The sequence below is a fragment of the Haliaeetus leucocephalus genome, unplaced genomic scaffold (genome assembly GCF_000737465.1).
Source record: "Haliaeetus leucocephalus isolate CR32 unplaced genomic scaffold, Haliaeetus_leucocephalus-4.0 Scaffold373, whole genome shotgun sequence".
NCBI lineage: Eukaryota > Metazoa > Chordata > Aves > Accipitriformes > Accipitridae > Haliaeetus > Haliaeetus leucocephalus.
In genome coordinates, this window is record NW_010972809.1 from 4,144,216 (window position 1) to 4,159,291 (window position 15,076).

Here is a 15,076-nt window from a genome sequence, read left to right on the forward strand (position 1 = left end):
CAAGACACTGGCAGGAATGTCTAATGCATTTCATTTCATAAATCTACAGTCTGAAGCTGAACTGGGTGTCCCAGAGGAACTGGTCTCACACAGTGTCTTGTTGGACACAGTGATTTTTCACTGCTTTGCCACAGATGCACTTCTAGCCCAGAGTGAGATATTGCCACTTAACAGCTCTTTAGTACATACATTGAACAAACCGAGGCCTTCATTCAGCTGCTAGTGTACAAGAGCCCACTGAGTAATTGAAAGTAATTGTGTCTCACCAGACAGACTGGGAACTATATGGGCAAGGCAGAAAATAAGGCTATTTCAGATCAAGAAGCTGCCTCCCTAAGTTAAAATTAAAGATACATTCCAGTGGCACAAGAGGGTTTCTAAAGCTTCTTTTGATGCTGTTCATGACGCACCGCTTTTGGGCATGGTCTTTCTTCTCAAATTTATTTCAGGTAGTAGGATGAAACCTTCTGCAGATTTTGGTGGCATGGAGCTTTCAGATTTTCACCAACTCTTAAAATGCATTCTGAAATGGTAAAAAATGATCCCCGAATCTAGAGTTTTACTTATGCTTGACACATACCCTTTGGGCTGAAGGGGAAAGTAATTTGCAGTAGGGCACAAACTGGCAACAGAGGTTGCAGAAGAAAGGTTACGTGGAAATTACACTCTTCTGTTTCAACTTAACCTATCATAAAGCCGGTAATTTATCAGGGAAAATAGAGGCAAACTGGCAGCACAAATGACATGTCATAATAGTCATACTAAGACAAGGGACAGATTGCCCTTCTGAGAATAGGTTATGAATAGATGTTACGAGTACCAGAAAATGTTTGCAATCAAAAGTGTTAAGTGTGCAAATGAACTTAATGTTCCATAATGTCTGTAATAAAACTGAATAAAAAAATCCAGGAATTAACTGCCATTTTAAGTCCTAAGAACAACTGGGACTTGAATAGCTATTACACACTTTTAATGTACCTTAAGACATTAACTTATTAATATGCAATACATCTAGGTGAGGCAGTAACATGCAACCACTCCTGCAGAGGGGAAAATAGAGGTAGAGAAACTCAGTAGCTTTCTCAAGGTCAAAGACAGCAAAATGACTTCTGGCTTCCAGGCTGGTACAGAGGGACAGCTCATTTTTCTCAGCAAGCTTCTGGCTCATTGGCGAAGCACTGATTTCAAGTTATCAGTCTTCAGATTTTGTTAAGACTACCTGAATTCCAGAGACCTCATCTGTGAAAGCAAAAAATCCAGATTGCTAGAGGAAGAGGATGTTTTAATCTTTCATTCTTTGTTCTTCCACACTCACAGTCCTGATGGAGAAGAGTTGTGAGGTCTAAGAAAAGCTTACTGGGCAAAATGTGGAATTGATACAAACTGGTTATAGATTCAGTGAATATCAATGGAGTTTAACAGACTTGAGGAGCTTCCACTGCACCAAGACCAAAGAAACTAGACAAAGAGAAGTGGGAAAAAAAAAAAAAAAATCTTGAAGGAAAAAAAAAGAAAACATTGAGAGCAGAAAACTGATCTGCACTTGTCTACATGATCCTCCCTTATTAAAAACAAAATACTATTGCAAATAATCCCCCAAATTGCCAGACTTGGCAGCATTATTACTGCAGCATCACGGCAATTATTCAACAAAGCTGTAGGATTCTTTCGACATAAAGACTGAGATCAGCAAAAATAAATGCTGCCAATGAACTTAGCATTCCCCAGAAGGTGCCTCAGAGACTTGTCAGGTTCTCTCAACTCCTCAAGATTATTGACCCAACAGCAGTGACCCAGTACATTGTTATCTTGGAAGGAACAGTAAAGCTCAGGATGTCACTGCATATCCTATGCATGCAACAGATGTGAGCACACTACCAAATTTTAAATAAAGGAAAGCAGCTCTAGGATCTTTGCAGTTTTAACAGGCCCTTAAGACTTCTGGGCTGAAGTGTCCAATGACAAATACTGCAGTATGATTTCCATTGGGTTTAATCCAGATTTTATACAATTAAGGGAAAAGAACTACTGTCAAAAATACTAGAAAACAGTGTCTTTTGGTGCAAATAATCCTCTCCCAAGTTAAATACATATAATTTAAAAATCTGCAAAAATATTCAAGAAAAGTTAGTAAATTTACTACGATTACAATATAGCTTGAAAAAGCAATTTAAGAGTTTAATAGCAAGTGTCAGCTCCACAGACCTGTAAATACTTTGAAATACTTTTACCTCTAAATACTATGAAAATAACAATCGCTGTTGCAGAGGAAACAGTCATCACCTGTTTTCTCTCTTGTGAATGCAAAAGTTACTGATTTGACAAGGAGAATAACTAAAGTACTCAATACTTTATTTCGTGATTGAAATAATAGTTAATCAACGCAAAAAAGCTATGAAAAATCAACCATCTGCAATATCACGAACTAGGATTCATTTTCATTTTAAATGTGAAATATCAGTGCCACAACCTTTTCTTATTTTCTTCTGCAAGGGAGGCAACTGCTTCGTATTAGGAAATGAATCCTTGCTTATTCAGTTTTTAACAAGCAGCAGAGCTTCAGCTTCAAATTAATTGTTAAAACCAAACAGCATCACCTTCATTAAAACAGTTAAACATATTTGTAGACATAAACATGATGGATGCCTAGAAATTGGAGCATTCATTGCTGTGGGGCAACAGATGCCACAATGAAGTCATATTCTCAGAGATGTCACTGGGCTCAGGACAACGAGGTGCCTTCTGCACGCAGTGTGAGCCAGACAGTAAGACATCCAACCTATGACGGGGATGGCATAGGCAGGGCAGTCCCAAAGGAGCCTTTGGGAGACACCAGCTACTCTCTGTGCTTGGTGCACCAAGCTTTGGGATGATGCAGGTGCATCTGACCAGCCCTGCCGGCAATGTAAGAGGTAAGTGGGTAGTCACTGGGCACAAGGGGGAATGTGGACGCTCTTTCCAATCCTACCGCTACAGCCCTTTTACTGATGGGAATAAGAATCTCCCTCATAGCCCTAGCAGTTTTTCCCCAGCAGACAATTCCCCCATGCTGCAGAAACATTAGCCCCCCTGACATGACCACAGAGGTCTCACTATCCTGGTACTAAAATAAGCTGGCAGTATGGGACAGTCTCTGGTCCCCTGACTGTTTTTCATGCACTAAGGAGAATATGCCATCTCTAGTCGAATTATATTCAACTATGCAATATAAAGAAGGTAACACTATCACAAAGAGGTATTGGGGCAAATCATTAAGCCTTTTGTCTGTTAGACCAAGTATTTTAGCTTCCTATCTAACAGAAGGATGGTCTGCTACTCCTAGAACAAGCTGGCTACAAAGCTGCCCTTGGTACTAAATAGAACATGTCATTTTTTGGACTAACTTCCCTATTCTGGGACTTGCTCAATTTTCTTCTACAAGACAAAATAAATTTTCCAAAGCTTGCTGATCTAGCAGTCTATGAGGACAGCTTGCATTCATACAACATGCTTCACTTACTCAAGACTATTTGGAGCAGCATTCAGAGATAGAAGTGACAGTAATGAAAAACAGCCCCAAGGTGGGTAATGGACTTCTCATCAAATGTACTACCTTCCTCCAGATGCAAAAGGCCAAGAAGTCTGCTGCAGAATAGGTTAAATACCTATTTTAAGATCAAACATATTATTTAATTTAAATTAATTGAAATAGTTTAAATAGTTTATTAAAACCGCTCTGAGTGACTTGCAGGAAGTCCTCATAGGTTGTTTCAAGCTAACTGGTAATACTAATCAGATGTCCTGGTTGAGTGGCACATTTTGTTTTTATTGCTCTTTTCTGAATCTTCCACCTCCTTTCCTTGCTTTTGGCAATCCTCCACATAACCAGAGCTCTGCAGTTATGCACTCTGCAGTACATATTGCAAGCCAGGTATGTCCTATTAAAATCTTCTTCACTGGCTGTATTATCTACTTCCTTGATCAGGACAATAGAGTTCAGGAAATTTGGTCTTTTTCTCCTTTCTGCCACAAACTTGTCAAACAAGCCTGGAAAGGCTCTTTCCCTGTCTCTGTTTCTCCAGCAATGACTCTGCCCTGAAGTTGGTAGACCCAGAGGAGAAGCCTCATTTCAAGTACTATCAACATAACTCAAGTGGTGATATTGATATTGAAGTCAGCAGGAAACAGTGCATGCCAATATGTAATTTTAAAAGTTGGATCCATTACCTTTCTAGCCTTTGCATGGTCATGGCTAGCGTTTTGTTCAGTTCCTCTATCATCCGGCACCCTGAAGGGTGAATGGGCAACGTGCTGGACCCCGAAGGCAGGTGCTGGCTGTGGCTGCCGTACTGGAGCTGGTGCTGGTGAGCTGCTAACTGGGATGGCAAGACAGTGTGATGGTGCTGCGTCAAAGGCTGCTGGGAGCTCTTCTGCGTGGAATAGGATGAGAGAGAGAGGTCTGGCCCCCCTAAAGGCATGCAAATCATGACTTTCTTTGGAGGTAGTGGAGGTGACAGTTTAACTGGCATACAAGGCAGTTTCACAGGAGCGCCAGGATCTAAAACAGAAGAAAGAGAGGCCCTGGTGTTAATTTTCATGTCAGTAAGACGGAGATCAGAGTATCTGCCTGGGCAAGCAGGTACTAAGGTTGCTAGTCAACACAGGAGTGTGCACCCCTTCCCTGCTGCAACAGACAACTCTGTATAGCGTGTGCTCAGCACAGTCTTCAGAGAAAATACTGTTGTTTTGCAGCACTTCCAAGTCTCGCAAAAAACATCCCAGGGCTGTGCATGCCCCTTAATAAACACATGAAGCAATGCTTAACAAGGCTCGTGGCACACTTTGATGCTTTAAGCTCTAATCCTCCAAAACAGCCCTGTGAGGTAAGCACAATGTCTCCTGCTCAACAGGCACGCAAATAGGGGGAGAGCAATTTGGTGTATGAAGTTACAGGATGACTCACCACCATCACTGCTGGAGCAAAAGCTCAGGGATTCCTGATCCTTCTCAGCCACTGCAGTGCAATTACTACAAGTCACATTTCTTACGGCTTTGTAATGTGCAAAACATCTTGTGTTAAAAATTACATTACAGGGCAAGACAGAAAAGAAATAGGGTTTGAATACTAAACAGGAGTCATTTGGAAAAACAAAAGGTACAGGAAGAAAAAATGATAAAGGGCAGAAGATTGTTAGGATTAATGTATTCTTTTACAGAAGACTTGGCGGCACTTTTCTTTGGACTCATGCACTGCATTTTAACCTTTTTAACTCTAGGCATGTTCACTGAATCACATAGTTGACCTGCCAGGCAAAGACTCCCTTGATGTCCATGAGAAATCAATGAGAAGTTCACAAGCAAACCTCTCTACCAGGACTCAACTGCAGGATGGAGATTTTTGGAGTTGCAAGGTGAAATGTTTTCAGAAGGGACAAAAAGTAACGAGAGGGCCTGTAGTTCCCAAGATGGGTGTGGGAAATAGTCACAATGTATGCTAAGAGCAAAAAGGAGAGCAAATATATATGCTGTGAGCTGCAATTGTGAGTTCGTGTTTAGGAGGAAGGCCAGGCCCTTTCCAGCCTGGAGTACCACAGACTCTGCATTTGGCTCTGCAGTGCAGCTCTGTGGGCAAGGCTTGCATGATCTTTGGCCTCTTTTTGCTTCAGTCCACTCTTCTTGCTGTAACATTGGAAGGGAATTGAAGGGCCAGAATCAGTAAGATGTTCTCCAGGTTTCAAAGGTCATTACCCTCCTGCGCAGTACCAGGTTTCTGAAGTCCTTTTCCAGATTTTTTTTTTTAGTATTAACTATCCTTCCCCTTGCCCCCTTTATTCTTTCCTCCCTCCTGACCTATTCTGCTTGTACTAGTATCCGCATCTAATAGCCAGGGTGCACAAGGTTGATACTAGGACTTCCAAGCACTAACACTTCTTGAAAATGATTAAGGATAGTAATCTGGAAAAAGACCATGCATGGAGCCAAGCTCAGATATGTCATTAGACTTTTTTTTAGTGGTAGTCATAGCTTCATTGCATCCACAGTATCCACCTGATATTAGTGGTTTTACTATGCTAGGAACAACACACTAACAATAAGTCTTCCCTTTCTTCAAAGGGCTTATAAGCTAATGACATAGGAGAGGCAAAGGGTGTGCACAGATGACAGAGGCATGGAGAGAAAGTGATCTTTCCATGTTGCAGAGTGGGAGAGTTGAAGAGAGCAGAATCCAGGTCTTTTGGCTTTCAATGCAATATCATATCCACTTGACATGGTGTCTCTTGAGGGCAAAATTCTTCTGATGGCTCCACCAAGGCTGAAATCTAACTCATGGGATTGCTGAAGTACAGGGCACTGCCTTCTCCTCTAAAGCAGATTGCCTTGTGTACAGTAGAAAAAGTCGACTTTCAGGATTTTCTATTCAAGCACAGGAAGGTCTCCAAGTTACTCTGTTTTTCTTACATACATGCTATCTGTATATATTTCCTCTTTATATCCTGCATAAAAGAACACACTTCTTCAATAAAAGGTAAATAACAGAAAGCATAAAGAGTAAATTGTATAGAGCCCTGAGAATAAGGCTCCTATGGGATTTGTAGTAACAAAGTGTTTTCATACATTTGTGCTCCAGGCAATTTCACTTCTAGAGCTGGTCCTGAATTACAAAGACTACACTGAGATCTGCACTTCCATTTTGAAAAGGGCACGTTTGACTGTTGGTTTTAGATCCTTTTCTGCTGCGTTGCAATTAAAGCCTTCATCTGACAAGTGCCTGTGCCTGGATGTCCCATCACTCTGTGTATGATGCAGGGGAGTCATCCTTAATAGTGAATTCAAAGAGATCCCAGTGGCAGGCATCTCTTGCTTCCGACAAAAGAATAGCTGGAAGTATCAGCTCAGTTTGCTGCCTTCTGTAACCCTGAAGATTAGAGCAATATTTTATGTTGGGAGTGAGTATAACATGACAAATGGTTCAGGTATAAAGCAAACAGGAATCCTTCCATCTTTCTTCTAAAATATAGTGAAAATTTCCTTTCTCATGCAAGCATTCATGCAGTAGAATTGTGACACAGGCACCACAGCTTTGGAGTTGCACAGGAAAACAAGCCTAGGTTAATTATCCTGAGTAACCATGTACTCCATCATGAATAGATGTGCATACTCTGGTATCCACTCTTCACAACAAAGGTATGGACCTTTAGTTTCCACTTAAATTTAGAGAAATCCTTCACACCAACACGTTTTCAGTGGTATCAGTGCTGGGTGACTCCACTGGACACCTGTGAAAAGTCTTGTCCATCATTTTTAATGTAAGGCTTTATTCAGACCAACTGTGTTTCACCCAAGTTCTTGAGCCTGTCTGAATATGGCCCTAATACCTAAATAGAGCCTTGAAAATGAACCAGAGGCATTAAATCTACTTGTCTGCCCTTCACCGTCAGGAGAATTCTACTTGTCTGTTAAAAAAAAAAAAAAAAAAAGGCTAAAAGGAGAATGACTGCAATGGGAAGACAGTTCGATCCATTCACTTGGAAACATAACAGTATGTCTTCACTGACACCAGAAACGGAGACCTTGTACTCCAAGTTCTATTGCGTGGTTAGATCAGTGAGTGTGCTGAACAAATAGGGCCTTGCTCAAATCCATGGGCTCCAGGCACGCTGTTGGAAACTGCGCTACCATCATCTGGAGTAAAGGAGGGAACAACTTCTCCCTGCGTGTAAGAGATGACAGCGTTTTGCAGTTCTTTCCTCTGTTTGTTTTAATTTCACAATCTATGTGATTTATGAACCAGGGGTGGAAACAGTTATTGTCTCCAGCATGGAATATCCATCAGACACGGACATCTGTAGATGAATAAGAAGCTAGACAGGGGAAATATGAACAAGGAATCTGTGGTGTCTTCTCAGTGGAACATTACCAGAGTCTTAAATCATTGCACAAAGCACTTGTGTGACAGAAAAGAAGCAAACTGTGTAAAGCCAGGTGTGCAAGTCTGATTAATCTCTTTTAGCTGAGGTTCTTCATGCTCAAGAGAATAATGAGCAATTCTGCAAGATGTCGGTTCCCAGTGGGGTTGTGACCACTCAGCACTGTGCTTGGTTAAGTAATAACTGCCAGAATTGATGAAAAAGATGTCAGACATCAACCTTCCCGCTGCTGATGACAATAAATTACTTAAAGGATAGCTGTGGTTGACACAATATTTGCTGCACATCAGACCTTTGACAAGCAGGTCAGCCCTTACGCCTTCCATATAGATCATTTGCTAATACCTATAGTTAACTGCATTTCCTTTTGGGTTTTCAGGAGATCAATAAAAACACTTTTATTCACTGCACAGAAGGTTTGCTCATGTATGGTTCTTCTGATGTGTTTGTGGTACACTGGAGCTGTACACCAAGTACCCCAAGTGTGATGCTTCCTAGCCACTGAACGTGGTTGGAGAGTTGGTTGGCATATATTGCAGATACAACTGTTGCAGATAGGGCCCTAGAAGTTCTGGATGTAGGGGAACAAATGTTGCTCCAGCAAGGCTGGTAGAAAAGCTCAATAAAATCTTCAAATTCTGCCCCAGCACAACTACTGCATGGAGAAAGAGGGTGTGCCTGGGAATCTTGGGCTTGTGGCAGATCTGGCTGTGTTTGCTATCCTGCCAGTGGCAGAAACGCTTTCTTGACTCCTTGTGATGCCAAACAAGAGCCAGCATGGTACCGTGACAGCAAGGAAGGCCAACAGCCTCCTGCGTTGTATGAGAAGCACAGCCAGGAGATCAAAGGATTATTCCCCTTCTATGAAGCACTCCTTAGACTGCAACTAGATTACTGTGCCAAGCTTAGGACCCCCCAGGAAAGACATCAGAAACTGAGAATGAGTTGAGCAGAGGGCCACTGCAATGGTTGAGGGCTGGAGCACCTGACCTGCAAGGAGAAGCTGAGGGACTGAGGCTTGTTCAGCTTGGAGAAAAGATAGCTTGTGGGGGCAACACCTAACAGCAGCCCTCCAGTACCTATGAAGAAGTTATCAATAAGTGGAGCCAGGCTCCAGTGGTGCATGGTGGGAAGAGGACAGGGGGCAAAAACTGAAACGAAAGAGGTTCAAGACTGGATAATAAGAAAATGTTTTCCCCCATGAGAAGAGCCAAACAGTGGAACAGGTGTGCCCAGATAGGTTGTGCAGCTGGCACCCTTTGAGGTTTTCAAGACCCAGATGGACAAAGCCCTGAACAACCTGGTCTGATCCCATAACTGGCCCTGCTTTGAGCAGGAGGTTGCACTAGAGACTTGCTGAGGTTCCTTCCCACCTGAAAGACCTTATACGGTGACTTTTACTGTACTACATACAACTACAACTAATACAACTCGTCATCAAGTTAAAAAGTTACTCTTTAAATTCCATACAAGTAATTAATTCTGTAAAGTAATGTGCAAAATAAAATGTGCAAAAACCAGCGTGGCCTGTTGAGGGACCTCCATAGTGGAAATGAGGTGATGTGCCTGATATTTGCTGGTAGCATTTGGACAAGTAGCTTTTACTTTTTCAGGTCTTCTCTCCAGCAATCACTTGTGCCTGAACAGCGGGAGTCTCTTGTCTTGTTTCAATGAGTTTTTTGAGCAGATTCATAAAGACAAGTTAAAAACTGTTCTCAAAGATTTGCCATGCATCTCCTGCTGACTACAGCAAGATCTGCAGCCATGTCTTCAGGCAAGATTGTGAGACAGAAATTCTGTGCTGTTCTTTTGCATCACATATGCATCCAAGGTTCAAGTTGACTTTGGAGAACACAAGCAAAGCATATTTAGCCTAAAGGTTGAAAAGCACAGCTCTGCATGAATTCCTGTGCAGATCCTTGAAGAGGGTTTCAAAGACAAGAAGATTTCCCAATGCCTGTATGTGCTAGGTACTCCCTCCAGGTAGCTGCAGGCAGAGGAAGTACAGAAAGAGCAACTGCATCAGGGTCCAGTTTCCCATGAGAACCTGGGGGTGCTGGTGAAGGAGGGCTGCTTTTGCTCTGCTGCTTCTCCCTCCAGCACACAGTGAAAAGAGAATTGTCCATTGCCCCCACATGAATGTAACCTGTCTTCATGAATGTAGCCTGCCAGAGCAGGCAGCAGGAGGTAACATCACAGAGGAAGAAGCTTGTGGGTAACGTCTTGGGCTCATCTACAGAGGAGCCTTCTGAGACACATGTGACTGCTGCTTTTTAAAATACTGCAGAGAGTATTTATTGGATAAACTGTAGTTGTAAATACTTTTATAATGCTGTAACTAACAACCAGCTGTGTTGTGGCAATGCAGCAGGACACCAGGCATCCATGTTCTCAAACCTCATGCTTGGGTTGTCTGCGTTATCAGAAGTAACTTTTGGGGTCTTGTAACATTTCCCACCCTGTTAAATGTTTGCCTCTAATTATTAATTAGTTCTTACTCTACAGAGACGTAACTAGAAAGCACAATCTCAGAACTAAAAATATGCTATGCCTCTCCTCAAAATCTTGAATGAAGAAAGCAAGAGAATGCAAAAAGTTTTTCAAAGCCTAAATACAATAGCTAAGTGGCCAGATATGACCAAGGCTACACCCTACTGTACTATTAGGTTAAATTTGGGCTCAAATATACTCAGGTGTTGCTGAGATCCCAGCTTACTGGCATATATTTTGTTCTCTGGTGTTGTAGGGGATTTTATGGGTTACTGGTGATTCAGTTGTTTGAATGGAAAATATCTAATTAATTTCAGAAAACATTATCTGTGCTGATGAGAAGTAACTGCTCAATGAATCAATATCAAAATGAGCTTTACACCACTGGGGTATGTTGTCTATCAAATCAGATATGACCAGTCTTCTTGTCACTTTTGGCCATTAAAGATTTTATGATAATTGGGGGACTTCACCCCAGCAGTCCAATTAAATTTGGTCCCAGGTGATTATTTCAGGTCCTCCTACATTTTCAACGAAGAGGGCTGCAAGTTTTGTCCTAAATGCCTGGGTTCTGCATGTGGATATTGGAGAATTAAAATGATGAAAGAAATTCTGTCCATGAATGTTGTCTAAAAATAATCATACCTGAAAACCAGTAGAAGTCACCAGAAGGTGACTGGCCAACAGGAAATGCAGAGTAGTGAAACAATGATATCAAAACAGTTAAGGATCATGTTTGTCTCCTAGGGTTGCCTGTCTTCTAGGGCTACATGGGCACTTCCACACCCAGTGCTGTGATAGGGATGTTCCCTGTGGAGGCAGCGTCATCAAGAGCATGGGAGATGACGTGAGGCAAAGCATGAAGCTTCTTCTGCAGCAGCAGTGGCACCACTCCCAGTGGCTGCTCTGCAGTCTGCTCTTGGCTCTGTCCCCGTTCCTGTACTGTCCCGTCCCCACAGTACCTCAGCCTTGAGAAGAAACATGCCAAGGTTGTGTGATTTATATTTGATACAGGCAATTCTCTCTTCCTGTCACCTTTAAAAAGGATTTTTTCTTTTCATTCTCCCCAATTAAATGTGCTCTTACATGTTTATTTTAGGCCTGCTTTTATGTGTGTTTCTTATCGAGGGAAAGGCCAATCTTTGTCTTGGCACAGGCAGATAGATGTTTGAGATGGTTCACTAATGCTTTCAGAGATGAGGAATGTTTCTTTTCCACTTCTAAAACCTATATTAAGTGCTTTGCCAAACGCTGCAAGTCAGTCTTCATGCCTTTATTGAAGAACTTTGGGATAAGTTCACAGCAAGAAGGTGGTCAGACTCAAAGGAAGCTTTTCTTTCCTCAAGTTTTGTATTTAAAATATTGTTCGTTTTTTTTTTTTTTGCTGCTGACAGCTGTAGTGATTTTATAATATATGTTTGTATAAAACATGTTCTATTAAATAAATATACATATGTACACATACCCATACATTTATCTTGAGAGAAGTTAAGAGGTGCTTCTGCATTTTCAGATGTGTACCTGAACCCTTTACAAGATCAAATCTCCCCTTGCAGTCTTCTTGAACAGAGCTACCAGACCATTAAACCACTGTCACTCTCCATTAGCCATGCCCAGTATGTCTTAATTTGTCCTTCAACCTTCTCACAAATCTAGTAGAAAAATGGGTATGAAAAAAGAACAGAAAAGTCTTCACCTCAAATGCCAGAATTCAGATTTTACTCGTTTTCTCACACACAAGCTGAGGATGTCTCTGGAGTAATTAGTAAAAGAATAGCGTTAATTCTGCTTCTCACTGATGAGGGTGCTTCATTAGGATTGATTGCTCATTTCCAAAGATTATACATGGCTAAAATAATTACCAGTGGAGAGCACAAGGCACTGAACAACATGTATATCCTTTAGACCACCAAAGTAAATGGACCTTGAAGAATAAGTTTAATACTTTTATTTATAAGCTATGTATAAATGAGGCTTTCAGTTCCACCAGGAATAACTGTCAATTAAATTAGGTCCCTATGACTAAATCTGAATCTCTGCTACTTTTCCCTGAAGGTTCTGTATATCACGTGCAAGAGTCTGTCTATACGCACATACATGAGTTTATTCAGGACTGGATGCGAGACCACTATAGGCCACCACAAAGTAAGAGAAGTCACAGTTCTGTTTCACTTTCATTGTAAAGTTGTCACCATCAAGCAACTGACTTATGATGATAGCTTGAGCCTGATTCTACTTCACGCAAAATTTCCAGCTGCAAAAAACCCCACACCAGAAGCCCTCATCCTTTGATTATTCTGCTATTTCTTAAATAAGAAAGGCTTATGAATGAAGGACGTTTAGTACCTGAGTTTTTTTCTATGCTATTCCTGTTTTTTTTACTTCCTCCATGTTGGCCTCATTTCTGAGCAGCTTCTTGTAATTGGGACAGTGTTATGGGAGATCATAGCAAGCTGGTTTTGTCCTCACCTGAAGCCATTAATACTACTGCTTGGCTTTGCAGGCTGCAGAACTGCCCATTCAGTTTGTAGTATAAGGCAAAATATTAACCATTATGTGTAGATTTTGGCAGGCAAGAAAGTAAAGAGATTTCACATAAAATGAACAAAACTATACAGAACAAAAATGTGTGGTCATCCAAACAGAAACATGAAGAGACTACGTAGAGATATGAAAGAAAACCAGAACATGCTCCTTCTTAATGAGCTCTCTCCTGATATATATCTTAACCCGAATAAAACAGGTATTAACTGTCAGGGAAAAAAAAAATCTGGACTGTAGTAACGTGATCTGAAAAGACCAGGGCAGCATTAACACAAGAAGATCGACCCAGTGAGAACACCGGTAGCTGCCCCAGTACAGAGATGCACCACACCTCGTCTTGAACTCAGGATTCTGAGGTGCTGCCTCCTGCGTGGCAGCTGCAGTTATGAGCAGACTGTTCAAAAGGTGCAGGCAAGCATTAGGGAACCTTTTTTGGTCTGTGTAAATGTAGCCATCCTTGGCTTCAGCGGTCTGAACGAGAGACTGGAGAGAGGAGACCCGCTAATCCTCCCTCTACATGTACCTAGAGCTTTGAATCCCAAAGAGTCCGGACACTTGTGAAAACATCTGCAACACAAAAAAAGGAGCCTGTATTGCCTACTGTTGCTAGCTGCCATGCAGTGAGAGAGAATCTGCAGCATAAACTGCAGGACACCAAAATCCTGGTTATTGGGAACTGGAGCTGTCCATCATCATCAGGACTCACCAGTGGGAGAGGAGTAGTCAGAGCAGGGGTGGAAAGGGCAAGCAGTTAGGCAGGCAGTGTGCGCAGGGAAGCAAAATGGCAAGAAGCCATGGGACAGAATAGCCTGTGTAAGGATCAGGGGGCCAAGTAAAAGGCAAACACATGGAAACGTACAGGGTGTGTGCAGGGGGACCTGCCCAGATGGCAGCTGAGGGGAGAAGCAACAAAGGGCAAAAGGAGAAAGCAAAAATCTTCCCTTTCCCCTCAACCCTCACCCCTTTTCTCATTAAAGGCATTTAAAGATATCCTAGTATTTTCCTGATACTTCCTTTCCCATCAAAGCACATCCTGCAATTTTTGTGGTGATGCTAAGTCGTGATGAGTAAGAGTGAGGAGGATTAGGAAACGCAGCAGCGGTCTTAGGTAATTACACCTGAGAGGGGAAATGCCCTGAAGCAACCTTGATGAAGTTATAGCTTGAAAACGGTTCGTGATCCCTGCCCTAGGTACAACACAGATACATTACCAGTACACAAAACAACATGTGCAAACAGTGTTACAGAAGAGAAAGGACGTTGAGAACCTTGCTGTAAGGGCAGGTTTTTCCTATAAGGGAAATGGTGGTGCTGAGGGTCCAGGAACACCTACTTACCAGTTAAGTGGCTGGCAATCCTGGCAATAGGTTTAGGAGGCAGGGCAGGGGGCTGTTTGAGGAGGGACAACTGTTTCACTGGGGTGTCCTCATGGTCTCCAGGGAAAGCGGCAGATTTTTTGGGGGGAAGTAGCAGGACTGGCTTAGCTGTAGGGTCTTGGGACAGGAGGACGCCGGATTCATTGGATGTGGGGCTGTCTTCAGACACTGGAGGACACAACCACATCATAGACGCAATAACGTTACGAGCAAAGCAGCAGCGGATACAGCCGTAGTAAGACAAGAAAAGCAGTGCAGCAATGCAGGTTAAGAATGACTAATAGATTTCACTCAAACATCATACAACATAGAAAGGAGGAGAGAAAGAAAGAGAGAATAAGAGAAAGAATAACGGACATCTACAGAACAGCTGAATTTCCCATTACCTCTGACAGAAGCCAGCTCCCTTATGCCAGGCTGGGACGTGTTCCCACATCTTGAACACAAATCAAGAGCCTTAAAATGTCACATCTCAGACAGTCTGTCACCACAGCTTGCTCAGGACCAGATATGTTAGCCAGGTGCTCTCTAAACTTATCCTATAAATGTAAAAGCACCTCACGGGGCCTACTTCATTTCAAAGAGGCTGCATAGCTGTGCAGGATCATGGATGAACACTTCTACCAGTCACTTCTCCTCACTTGACCTTCGCCCATAACTCTCAGTGATGCAGAAAGAGGAGCTAACCTACATGTACAGCATTGCCATCTCTCTGCATGGGCTAGGGAAGAAGTGCAGAGAGCCTCACCTAGGGTAGGG

The 15,076-nt window shown here is 42.3% G+C and overlaps 1 protein-coding gene across 3 annotated transcripts in view; it reads right to left on the minus strand.

Moving 5' to 3' along the window:
• The window catches only part of PHACTR1 (phosphatase and actin regulator 1), a 305,821-nt gene that overhangs the window by 51,962 nt on the left and 238,783 nt on the right, over positions 1 to 15,076 (minus strand). For 2 of the 3 annotated variants that reach the window (XM_010573212.1, XM_010573214.1), the window contains 2 exons: positions 14,279 to 14,485; positions 4,207 to 4,537 (listed from right to left, as the gene is read on the minus strand). In XM_010573212.1, the coding sequence (XP_010571514.1) occupies positions 4,207 to 4,537; positions 14,279 to 14,485 (538 nt within the window). Of the gene's footprint in view, positions 1 to 3,399; positions 3,403 to 4,206; positions 4,538 to 14,278; positions 14,486 to 15,076 lie in introns of all 3 variants that reach the window. The other variant, XM_010573211.1, reaches the window with a different exon arrangement.